Raw genomic sequence first — 12,229 nt, forward strand, 5'->3', positions numbered from 1 at the left:
GTGCTGTTGAGGGCTTCCCTGGGAGGCCCTGTCTGGCACTGCAGCTCTGCCAGGCCAAGGCTGGAGATGGCTAGTCTTGAGGACCCTCAAAGAATGGCCTCTGGGGGATAAGGGGCATAACACCAATCAGAGGTGAGACTGGATCTGGGAGGGACACTTCTTGGAAACAGCGTCCTGGGAGGCTCTGGCTCTGATGTCTACAGGCAGCAGCAAAAAAGCGTGGCCTCAGGAGAGCACATCTTTAGTGCTGAAGGTGATGACACCGGTGACCGTGGTGATGATGATGAGTGTGAGAATCAGCACTTCCTCTTTGCAGGCTACAAAACCAAGCAATTAATTTTACATGCATTGTTCCGTTCAGTCTTCTTAAGATCCCTACCTGGTGGAAACAGGCTTAGAGAGGTTAAGTAAACTAAATTCAAATTCAGACCTATTGGAGTTCAAGGTAGCCAGCAGCATATAAGCTCTGGAAGAGAGGAAAATAACATTGGCCAGGGCTTCGGGGGACATATATTTCACCCCCATTTTTACAGATGAGGAAACAAAGGACTAGAGAGGTTAGCACTTCTCCCATGAAGTCAGGGACTGTACCAAACACTTTGCATATGTTAGCTTCTTGATCATCATAACACCCCTCTTAAGTAAGTAACTCTATGGTCCCCGTTTGTGTAGATGAGAAAACCAAAGCCTGAGAATAAATGACTTGCAGGTGCTTGAAACCAGGCACTCTGACTAGAGGGCCCATGCTCTTAACTCCCTGCGTTGCCCAATATTGGAGTGAGATGTGATGGGCTGGACCAGAGCCTGGGACTGCTGACTCCCAGCCTAGAGCTCCAAAGCTCCATGTAGGCTTTCTCTTGGGATCCATTGTTCCTTAAAAGTGCCCTGAACTAAAGCCCGGAGAGTGAAATCACGCCCTCTGGTTCTGGGAACCTCAGACTGGAGAAGGAAGCTCCTGCGCTGGTGTTCAAGTCTGAGCAGGTGTGCTGGGGACTCTCCCTGTACTCTCCTTTCCTCCTCCAGCTGGGAGGGAGCCAAGTAGGGTGGGCAGGGTGGGGCAGGCCTTGCTAACTTGGGGTGGGAGGAGAGCAGGCGGCAGGAGTGCCCAATACAATTGGTTGAAATCTTCCCGCCTTTCTGCCTTTACCCAGGCCGTGCCCTCACCTCCCGGCTGGCAAACAGCAGGGCATGATGATGAAAGTTCAAGGCTGGCGTCAGGAGGCCTGGGGGCTCTGGATCTGCCCCTGGCACTCACTCCATGCATATCCTTGACCCTAGGCCGTTTTCTTATCTATGAAATGTGTGGTGATGGTAATGGGAGATCTAAATCCTCTGGGATTTTTAGTTAACACATTACTAAGATCCGACTATGTGCCTGGCACTGGAGACAGTATGTGCAAAAGTAAACTCAGGCCCTGCTTTCATGGGTCTTTAAAGTCTAGAAGGAAGAGGTCTGAAGATCAAATCTTCACTGTAACTACGGTAAAATGGCAACTGTTACCAGTGTTTTAAAGGTCTGCAGAGCTAAGGCAGCAGGGAATGATGGAAGTGGCAGGAGAGGGAGTTGACAGTCCGAGGCGCAGCAGGGAAGGATACAGTAAAGATGTGGTTTACTCGGTGAATGTCCGTGGGCAGGGAACAGTATTCAGTAGTTGGATGGCTTACCCAAGAAATGGGGAGGCCAGGGGCCCAGCAGGCAGCTGGCCACTTCAAGGCACTGTGGCCATGGTCAGAAAAGGAGTTAAAGTTTTCGGGGGCGAAGTACATAGTGAAGGAAGCCAGAGAGAGAGATGGCTAAGAATATGGGTCAACGCATCTTCCAAAGAAAAGATTTTTTTAAAAAAAGCTTCCCCCTCCGAGGAGCCTTCCTTGATTTCTCCACCTTTGACCTATGGTATCCCTCCCTCTCTGGCTGCAGCCCAGCGAGACACTCAAGCCTCCAGGGCAGTCAGACCTGGGCTTTGTTTTTCTGTATTAAACTACATCGTGGCTTCAAACGAGGTCCTCTGCCTTCTGAGGCCTCAGTTTCCCCAGCTGTGCCGAAGCAGGTTGTCTCGTAAGGACCCGCCCAGCGCTAACGCAACGTGATTCGGTCGGCAGGAGCAGTGGGCTGCCTGCATTGCTGCGCAGGCATCGGGCTGCTGGCTGAGTACCGTCACCCGGCTGCGGGCGCTCTCCTCCCGGGCCGGGGGCCGCGGGCGAGGATCCCGGCGCCACACATTGCGCAGGAAAGTGGGGGTGCGACCCCCGGCTTGCGCTGGCGCCCTGCGGCCCCGCCCCCGCAGCCAGCGGCCCTGCGGCAGCGGGGGCCTGAGCTCCGCCCTCCCTCCTCCCGCCGGCCGCCCTCCCTCCTCCCGCCTCCCTCACTCGCTCGCTCCCTCCCTCCCCCCGGCCGGCTCGGCGCTGACTCCGCCGCACGCTGCAGCCGCGGCTGGAAGATGGCGGGGAACGACTGCGGCTCGCTGCTGGACGAGGAGCTCTCCTCCTTCTTCCTCAACTATCTCGCGGACACGCAGGTAAGCTCAGCAGGGGCCACGGCCGGGGAGCCAGGGCCGCTGAGCTGCGGGGGCTGCCGCCGCAGCTGCGGAGGCCGGGAGACAGCGGTGGGCGCATTGAGGGGATCGGGGGTTCCAGACTGCAGAGCCCCCTTCCATGCACCCTGCGATGCACTTCTTTCTGGGGACAGGTAGCTGGAGGTCCCCCCACCACGCATGCCGGACCGTTGCGGTCGCTACGGCCGCTGGGGAGGGTCTAGCTTTGGTTGCTTGGAGTCCGGCCCACCCCCACCCCCCCACCCCGCCCTCTGAGCTGGGGGGTTCGGTGCTTCCTTGAAGAGGCTGAGCCGCGTCAGGTGTTGGGGACCCTCATGCTGAGTCTGGGTGCAGAAGGTGCGCCCTCAGGCTCCCGGCACTTGCTGCCGTACTTTCACGTGGACTTGTGGCCCCGGCGCAGGCGCCTGTCCCGGTCCCCGGAGTCCCCTGATCCTCCGGTCCTGGGTACCCGGTCTTCTACAGCTAGCCCCCCCGAGGCTCTCCAAAAGCTCCCGCAGCGCGGAGTTTTCTGCCAATTGCCCGCTGAAGGCATAGGGGTCTGCAGGGCACGTGGACATGCGGGCGGGGATAGCACCTTCCTGGTTTCGCTACCCGGTGGAGCCCCCGGGGGCGAAAGCCCGGCAGGATGGGGCCGGAGGACTGTCTGGGGGCGCCTGGGTCCCCATGCAGCGCGCGGCCCCTGGTGCGCGCTCGGCGATGCTGGGGGAAGGGCAGGCGAGGCGGCGAACCCGGCTCAGGCTGCGCCTGGGAGACCCACTGGCGACACGCGCGTGACAGGAGAGGGTGCTCCGTTGGGCCGGGAGGGGCGAGGAAGCTGGTTACTTGGAAACGGGGGCGGAGGGGGGTTGCTGCTGGGATAAACAGCCGGGAAAATGCCCGCACAGGGAGTGCGCGCCCCCTACCCGTTCCCCAGTTTTCCCCACCCCTTGCCTGTTGCAAGCATAAAGTTTGGCCCCATAGTTAGGGTTTTTTCTATGGCCACCCCGGCACGGGTAGCGGGGAGGCTGAGGGTGAAGCCGAGCCGCGAATGAGACCCCGGATGTGGATGCACGCGGGAGGCAGAGGGGCTGCTGGGCTCTACCGGGCGCGGCTTGCTAGGTCTGGTTTGGTACCTGGAGTCTGAGCGCCGGTGCCGGCTTGTTTTGCATAACACTGGAAGGGAGGGGGAGGGGGGCGGGATGTGGGAGGGGAGAGAGGGAAACTTTGCTTCTTGTTATATCTGCCTGTCTTTGGGCGGCAGCAGCTGTCATGGGACCGGGTGGGCGGGGAGAGGCTTGCTAGCTGACTCCTTTCCGTGAGATGCGACTTGGAGGGGACGCAACAGCCGAGACGTTCAGCTCTGGGGGACTCTGGGTGGCGAGTCCCGCTGGCTGCTGGAACCGCGCGGCGTGGCGGGGTGTCGCCGAGAGGAAGCCCGCCACGCGTAGAAGAAGGCCGGTCCCTGATCGCTGCGGACGTCCATGCGTCAGGGAGCCGCGGGGCCTCGTGGTCGGTGGCGGGATCGTTTGGGTGGGTTCCGGGCAGGGGCCGCAGGGGCTAGTGGCGTATGATCGCGCTTCTCCAGGCCCGGGGAAAAGTGTGATGAGTGGTCTGTGCGCGGTAGTGTGTATTGGTGTGCACACGCCGCGCGCACCGGGCGCGTACCTTTACCTCTGACGAAACTGCAGCGGAGCTCCAGCGGCAATCGCGGGGCGCCGGCACTCGCCCCGGGCCCTGTCTGCTCCGAAGGCCGATCCCAGCCTCGGCACCACCACCGCGCCCCCAGCCCTCTAGCCGACAGTATGGGGCCGGGGGGACTGGATACAGAGCGGGCAGAGTTGCTGCTAGGAAAGTTCTGCCCTCGGCCCTCTCGCTTGTCCGGGGGTGTCTCCAAACCGCTCTACTAAGACGCGGGCGTAAGAGGCCTGAAATAGCCAGAGGCTCGTCCAGAGACCCATAGGAAGAACTCGTCCACTTTGGACCCGACCCAAGGTTTCAACACCGTCTTCTGTGTTCTTCGGCTCACATTTGCTCTTTTAGCCGTCCAGAGTGCCTACCCAGCAGGCAAATTTCACCTAAGGAAACTAGAAATTTGGGTAATCGTGTATCAGCAGAAGCAGTGCAGTGGAAGTTAATCTGGGACGTTTTGCTTTTTTTATGTAACCACGTGATGGGCTGAGGCCCTTCGGGTGATCTCTGTCGTCCCAACTTGGGAAGTGTAATTGATAGGGGGAGCTTTGCCGCCGCCCCTAGAAGGCTCCGAGAGCCAGCCGGAAGAGGACCTGGGCGGGTCTTCGCGGGCCTCCTCATTTTACAGTTGGGGATCGAGGCTGAGAGGGCTGGACGGCTGGTACAGGACCACGCAGCCAGTGGGTGACAGAGCCACCCAGGGCTCCTGACTCCAGGTCCTGTGTGTTACCTCGAAATAGCACTGGACTTGGAGTCAGAAGGCCTGAGTGGAGTCGCCTTCCCCACTCTCTGGCTGGGTGACCCCGGAGCAAGCCATTTTAACCCTTCAGCCTCCTTTCTCCCATCTGTCAAATGGGGCTGGTGGTGCCGGCAAGAGAAGCCCAAGGCCCGGTGGTTGGGGGTGAGCACTATTTGCATGTGAAATGTCTGGTCCTTCCTGTAACTTCCTCTCCTCCCCCCAGACCCTCCGTGGCCCTCCCCTTCACTGTCTCCCCCTTTGGAAGGGGTGAGGAGAGTGAGTAGAAAGGTAATTTATCGGCTTTATCCCAAAGACTTGTCTTTGGCAGCTAATCCAGGGTTAGATAGAGGGAGGATTTCTGTTGTGGAGACTTAACTTATACCCATTCAGGTCAAAGTTCAGAAATTCAACAGATTAAGGCTTGTGAAAGTTTCTTGGAAAGGTTTGGGGCATGTGTTGCAAAGGACTCTGTGTGGGCTTCTCCTTGTTCCGGGCCCTGCCTGTAGTGCCCTCGCCCACCATCCCTGCGTGGCCCTCTCCTCTAGCAGGCCTCTCTAGCCCAGCTTGCCCTGCTTTCTCCAGCCTCTGGTTGTCTTAGTCTGTGTTATACAACCAAGCATTTTGTGTGAGAGTCCTGTGGCCCAGTACGATTCTGGAACTGGAGTTGTGCCTTTCATGTCTTTGTGCCCCTGGTCTCCTGTCACTGTGCTGAGCTCCTTTGCTTAGCTCTTGGCTAGGCACAGAAAACAGACAAGGGACACTCTCAGGCTGGTTGGGGGAACAGCTGGGCCGAGTATGGGGAGAGAGGAATGCAGAGGGCTGCAGCTGTGGGCAGTGACTTAGGCTCCAGAGACCACATAGTAAGCCCATACTAAATATGGGTTGTTTGAAGACACTTGGGACATCAATCATAGATGTGCAAACTGTCAGAGATGGCAGGATCTTTATAAATCATCAAGTCCAACCCCTTATCATTTAAAAATATTTAATAATAGAATTGTTAGGAAATACTGGCAAGCATAAAGAAAAAAAAAAGAAAATATGAAATCTTACCCAAACATAACCACCATTAATTTTTATATGTGTTTTCTGACTTATTCTTTCCTATTGATTCCTATGGATTATATTTTTGTACAAAAATGGAATCATTCTTTGTATAGTAATTGTAACTTGGAATCACACCATTCCAACATGCTTTTTTTGTCCTCCAAACAATATACTTTCCACATCAGCAAGTATTCTACCTAGTATCTTAATATCTTAATGGTTATGTAATATTGAGGGTTGAACCAAAAGGTATTTAATCAATCCTTTGTTGTTAGTCATGTAAGTAGTTTATATATATATATATATATATATATATATTGCTCTTGTAAGCCATGCTGAAATGAATATCTCTGCGTATGTCTTCTTTTCTTCATTTAAATTCCTAGAAATGAATTACTCTGTCAAAAGAACTATGCAGGCATCTGGTAAACACATTTCTGGATTGCCTTCTAGAAAGATTGTGCTAATTTGCACACTAGCATTGTATGGGAATGCCCAGTTCCCCATACTCAGAAAACTCTTGGCATTTTAATTGTTTTTCATTTTTACCAGTCTATTCATCAATAAATTTTGTCACCTTATTGGTTTAATGTGCATTTCTTTGATGACTTGTGCTGCTGAAACTTTTCCCCAAATGATTATGGGCCATTTATGGTCTGTTCTGTGAAATGTCGTGTTAGCGAAATTGGCCCATTTTTCAGTTGGTATGCTGTTTCCTCGTTGTTCTAAAACTGGATCTGAACACCCGAAGGAGTACCTGCCACACGGAGAACTGGAAAAAATGGCTTGACTACTGTTGACTTGCTTGGTCTGGAATGCTGTTGCCTCCACAGCCCCTGAAACCAGGGCTAACTTCTTTTCCAAGTCAAAGTTCTGGCCATCTATGGGGCAGGTTGAAGTGTAACCTTTGCTGGGTGCCTTTACCCACTCTTCACCTGTGTGAGACCCAGGAGACTTAACAAACTTTTTCACCTGAGCGCAGAAGGGGACACATTGCTGGCCCTGTTCACCAGAGACCCAGGGTTCACTTTCACTGGGGCTTCCTGGCTGGTGCTAATGATCAGGATGCTTATGGAACCCAGCAAAGGCAATGGCCCAGCAACTGGGCCCTGGGGGTTTATGTTTCCCCTTCACCCTAGGGCCTTCCTCTCCCCAGCTGCTGCAGGCTAGCCAGAAGCTTCATCATTGCCAGGATGTGAGTCACCCTTTTCCTTCTCTCTCTGGAACAATAGAAGGAATACTGGTTTGAGTCAGAAGAAGCCTTGCAAATGGGGGCTTATGCTGGGAAGCGAGTCCCTAACATGAGCATTGCAGTATTAATAGCTATCTCCTCCTGCATTATCATCATCATCAATGCCATTTATTGAGCATCCTCTATGTGCTGTGTGCTCTGCTGAGCCTTCTGTTTGCATTATTACATTTCATTCTCATAAAGATTCTACAAAGTATCAGTTCAGTTCAGTCGCTCAGTTGTGTCCGACTCTTTGTGACCCCATGAGTCACAGCACGCCAGGCCTCCCTGTCCATCACCAACTCCCAGAGTTCACTCAGACTCATGTCCATCGAGTCAGTGATGCCATCCAGCCATCTCATCTTCTGTCGTCCCCTTCTCCCCCTGCCCCCAAATCCCTCCCAGCATCAGAGTCTTTTCCAATGAGTCAACTCTTCGCATGAGGTGGCCAAAGTACTGGAGTTTCAGCTTTAGCATCATTCCTTCCAAGGAAATCCCAGGGCTGATCTCCTTCAGAATGGACTGGTTGGATCTCCTTGCATTCCAAGGGACTCTCAAGAGTCTTCTCCAACACCACAGTTCAAAAGCATCAATTCTTCAGTGCTCAGCCTTCTTCACAGTCCAACTCTCACATCCATACATGACCACTGGGAAACCATAGCCTTGACTAGACGGAGCTTAGTCGGCAAAGTAATGTCTTTGCTTTTGAATATGCTATCTAGGTTGGTCATCACTTTTCTTCCAAGGAGTAAGCATCTTTTAATTTCATGGCTGCAATCACCATCTGCAGTGATTTTGGAGCCCCCAAAAATAAAGTCTGTCACTATTTCCACTGTTTCCCCATCTATTTGCCATGAAGTGATGGGACTGGATGCCATGATCTTCGTTTTCTGAATGTTGAGCTTGAAGCCAACTTTTTCACTCTCCTCTTTCACTTTCATCAAGAGGCTTTTTAGTTCCTCTTCACTTTCTGCCATAAGGGTGGTGTCATCTGCATATCTGAGGTTATTGATATTTCTCCCGACAATTATGTCATTATTCCCATTTTACAGCTGAGGCATTTACAGTTTCAGAAAACTCATTGACTTGCTGAAGATGATCTACCTGCATTACCTTGGAATAAGTGGAAATGGCAGGATCAGTGGGCAAGGTCCCCAGACCTCTTGATTCCAAGTTCCATGAAGACAGGGACTACTCTCTTTCTCTTCATCGTCTTCCAGCATCTTGAGCAAATGAAGGCAAATTGTCAAGAGAGAGGGCAGAACTACTTCTCTAGGTCTCTGTTCCTCAATCTATGAAATGGGGGTACTAGGCCCTAACTCTCAGGATTGGAAAATAATAGAATGTACGTAAAATGAGCATCTTTTGTGCACAAAACTTGGAATCCTTCTGTCTCTGAAACACTTTAGAAGGGCAAGATCAAGGATAGAAGGATAGAATTAACTCCTGCCCATGCAAACTTTTCTCTGTAAGAAAGGGAAGCACAATTCTTGTGATAAGGATGGAGGGAACCCAAATAAAGTCATTTAGAAGAGAATGAGCAGGGTTGTTTACTGTCTCTCCCTCTCCAACATAGGTGAATGCCTCAGTTACATCCTGTGGACACTCAGCTGATGAGGAATCAATTGAACTGGATTGACCTTCCTGTTACTCTCCCTGACTTCCAGTCTGGGTCCTTGTCCATTCACAACTGGGTTCCTGTATTTACTATCACACCAGACTTTGTCCTCAGCCCCGGCGGCAGACCAGTCCTCCTAGAGCACATGTCTGATGCCACCCCGTTGCTCACACATCATGCATGGCTGCTTGCTGTGCTTAGTTGCTCAGTCGTCTCCGACTCTTTGCGACCCCATGGACTGTAGCCCGCCAGGCTCCTCTGTCTGTGGGGATTCTTCAGGCAAGAATACTGGAGTGGGTGGCCATGCCCTCCTCCAAGGGATCTTCCCAACTCAGGGGCTGAACCCAGGTCTCCTGCATTGCAGGTAATTCTTCACTGTCTGAGCCACCAAGTACTCTTAAATGCAAACCTAAAGTTTAACTTCATGCGCAAGGGCCTTCAGATACTTGAGGTTGAAGAGTTAGGCCCCTGACTTTATCCTAAGCTGTCTGCTTTCTCTTTGGGATCCTGGCCTGCCCCAGGCTATGTCATGAATCTTCCAGGAGGTATTGGCTCATGCAGCTATTTTCTGTCTTCTGTTGGAATTTCTACTATTTGCATTATTCATCCTGCACAAAACTCAGCTCCCATGCTATCATTTTAGTGACCTCTCACATCCAGGTACCACTGCTCCATCCCATGTGTAGCAGAGAGCATTCTGAAGTCAGCCTGCCTGGGTTTGAGTCCTGGTTCTGTGATTTACCAGCAGTGAGACCTTTAGTATGTCACGTGACTTCTCCGAATTTCCGTTTCCTCAGGTGTACAGATAATGATAATAGTACCTCCCTGATAAAGCTGTTTCACTATGGAGTCAATGAAAATCAAAGGACGTATGGATTTAAAGCACCTAACAGAATGCATGGCATAGAAGCACTCGATGATAGATGCATCTCTTGTAACATATGTCTCATTAAGTGTTTAGGAAATCACTCCAGATTGTTAAGCTCCATGAGGGCAAGGATTTTTCTTCACTTTGTTAAACATTTTTTTCCCACAATGAATAGACAAGTGCCTGGAACACAGTAGCCATTCAGAATCCTCTCTGGGTGAATAAATGAGCTAGACTATGAACCTTTTCAGAGCACGGGTTCATCAGACGAGGCAGATTAAAAAATCTTTTGGAATGACCTGAAAGTTCCTCTCCAGACATTCATCTCCAGCATTTTAATATATTCATAGGCTACCTGTGTTTCAAGCGCCTGCTCACACTTGACCACTCTGGAAAGCCTGTGAAGCACACTGTTCTGCTGACATGGAGGGATGTGCCGCTCCTCACACGTGCCACTTACTATCTGCTAGTACTTCGTTTTATTTTCCATGCAGCATGCAGGATCTCAATTCCCTGACCAGGGATCAAACTCATGTCCCCTGCAATGGAAGTGCGAAGTCTGAACCACTGGACAGCCCGAGAAAGCTGTGCCTGTGTGCTTTTATCCCTATAAATAAAATGACAGCTTAGAAAGGGCAAGAAAAAATATTTTTCTCCTGGTCTGGTTTTGTGTTTACCCATTAGGTAGGCAAATTTTTGAGCAGAACAATGTTTTATATGACTAGGTGTTAGGTTCTCTGCAAAGAACTTTGTATTTTAAACATTTTATGATGGAAAATAGCGAACATACACAGCCAAAGCCAGTGGCAGGAAGGGAATCGAGACTATCCATGCCACTGTCACCCGGCTTTGGCCATTTTTGACAAGAGGCCACTCTTGTTTGTCCACTCACAGACCACATGTCATCTGTGGCTGTTCAGTGTGCATCTGTGAAGAGACTTTTGAATACTGTTGCAATGGTTTCTTCCAGTGTGAGATTGCTTCTGTTTTCCCCATTTTGTAAGTGATGAACTTGAAGCACAGAGAGGTTAAAGCAGTCATGCAGGGTCTTGGAGCTAGTGAGTGTCTAACCTGGGATTTGAACATGGGTTCTTGAGCAGTTGCTGGTGGCTCAGACGGTAAAGCCTCTGTCTACAATGCGGGAGACCCGGGATTGATCCCTGGGTTGGGAAGATCCCCTGGAGAAGGAAATGGCAATCCACTCCAGTACTATTGCCTGGAAAATCCCACAGACAGAGGAGCCTGGTAGGCTACAGTCCATGGGGTTGCAAAAGAGTTGGATATGACTAAACGACTTTACTTTCTTGAGCAACTCACTCTCCTCAGCTTGGGAGGGACCTTGGAGCACATCAGATCGACCCCTACCATCCCAGGAGAAGGGACCCTGGGCAGAGAAGGAGAAGCCACCTTGTTGGATGATGCCCAGGTCTCCTATTCCCTGACTAGTTCTTTTCTGGTATCAGAACTTGAGGGGAGGGTGGGTCTTGGCTCTGGGGGAGGGACAGGGTGATGGTTCGAGGAGAGACTCTGCTGCCCGAGGTGGCCAGGCTTTGTGGTGGCTGTAGAGTCCTGGGGTGCATATCACCAACTCCTGGAACAGGCTGCAAGTTCTTCCAGCCTTCACTGTGCCTAAACCCCAGTGAGTTCACCCATTCCTCTTGCAGTTGACCTTTGTTTTTCAGTCGCTCAATCGTGTCTGACTCTGCGACCCCCATGGACTGCAGCATGCCAGGCTTCCCTGTCTGTCACCAACTCCCAGAGCTTGCTCAAATCATGTCCGCTGAGTCAGTGATGCCATCCAACCATCTCATCCTCTGTCATCCCCTTCTCCTGTGTTCAATCTTTCCCAGCATCAGGGTCTTTTCCAATGAGTCGGCTTTTCGCATCAGGTGGCCAAAGTATCGGAACTCCAGCATCAGTCCTTCCAATGAATATTAAGGATTGATTTCCTTTAGGGTTGACTGGTTTGATCTCCTTGTAGTCCAGGGGATTCTCAAGAGTCTCCTCCAACACTACAGTTCAAAAGCATCAGTTCTTCAGCACTCAGCCCTCTTTATGGTCCAACTCTCACATCCATACGTGACTATGGGAAACACCATAGCTTTGGCTCTACAGATCTTTGTTGGCAGAGTAATGTTTCTGCTTTTTAACATGCAGTTGACCTTGGGTTTTCTCATTAGGCGCTCAGGACCATCCCTTGAGGGAGACAGGGTTGGGAGACAGAGCTGAGAGGAGGAAGCTGGCCTGAAGGCACATAGCTAGCTAGGCTCCTGCCCTGCCCTTCCTTTAAGGCAGAGCCTGAGTTGCCACCTGGGCCCCAGGTCTAGAGTAGGGGACCAGAGAGACTTTTACAAGTCAAGGGCAAAGTCTTTCACTAATTATCCCCAAAGGCCTGTAATTACTGCTCTTTTAGGGAAGAAAACAAAGGTTTGCTCTAATTATTTGTTTCAGTGGCTGAGAGGGCTTTGAATCCTAAGATTGTACCCTGTTTGGGGTGAGCCCTGTG

At 51.6% G+C, this 12,229-nt stretch overlaps 1 protein-coding gene across 2 annotated transcripts in view; it reads left to right on the forward strand.

Annotated features, from left to right (window-relative positions):
- The first annotated feature begins 2,437 nt into the window (after positions 1 to 2,437).
- The window catches only part of PPARGC1B (PPARG coactivator 1 beta), a 113,991-nt gene continuing 104,199 nt past the window's right edge, over positions 2,438 to 12,229 (forward strand). For both annotated transcript variants that reach the window (XR_008199689.1, XM_052643076.1), the window contains exon 1: positions 2,438 to 2,516. Coding sequence is in view for 1 of the 2 variants with exons in the window: in XM_052643076.1 (XP_052499036.1) it covers positions 2,439 to 2,516 (78 nt within the window). In the remaining variant the exon portion in view is untranslated. The remainder of the gene's footprint in view (positions 2,517 to 12,229) is intronic.

The sequence above is a fragment of the Budorcas taxicolor genome, chromosome 7 (genome assembly GCF_023091745.1).
Source record: "Budorcas taxicolor isolate Tak-1 chromosome 7, Takin1.1, whole genome shotgun sequence".
In the NCBI taxonomy this organism is placed as follows: Eukaryota; Metazoa; Chordata; class Mammalia; order Artiodactyla; family Bovidae; genus Budorcas; species Budorcas taxicolor.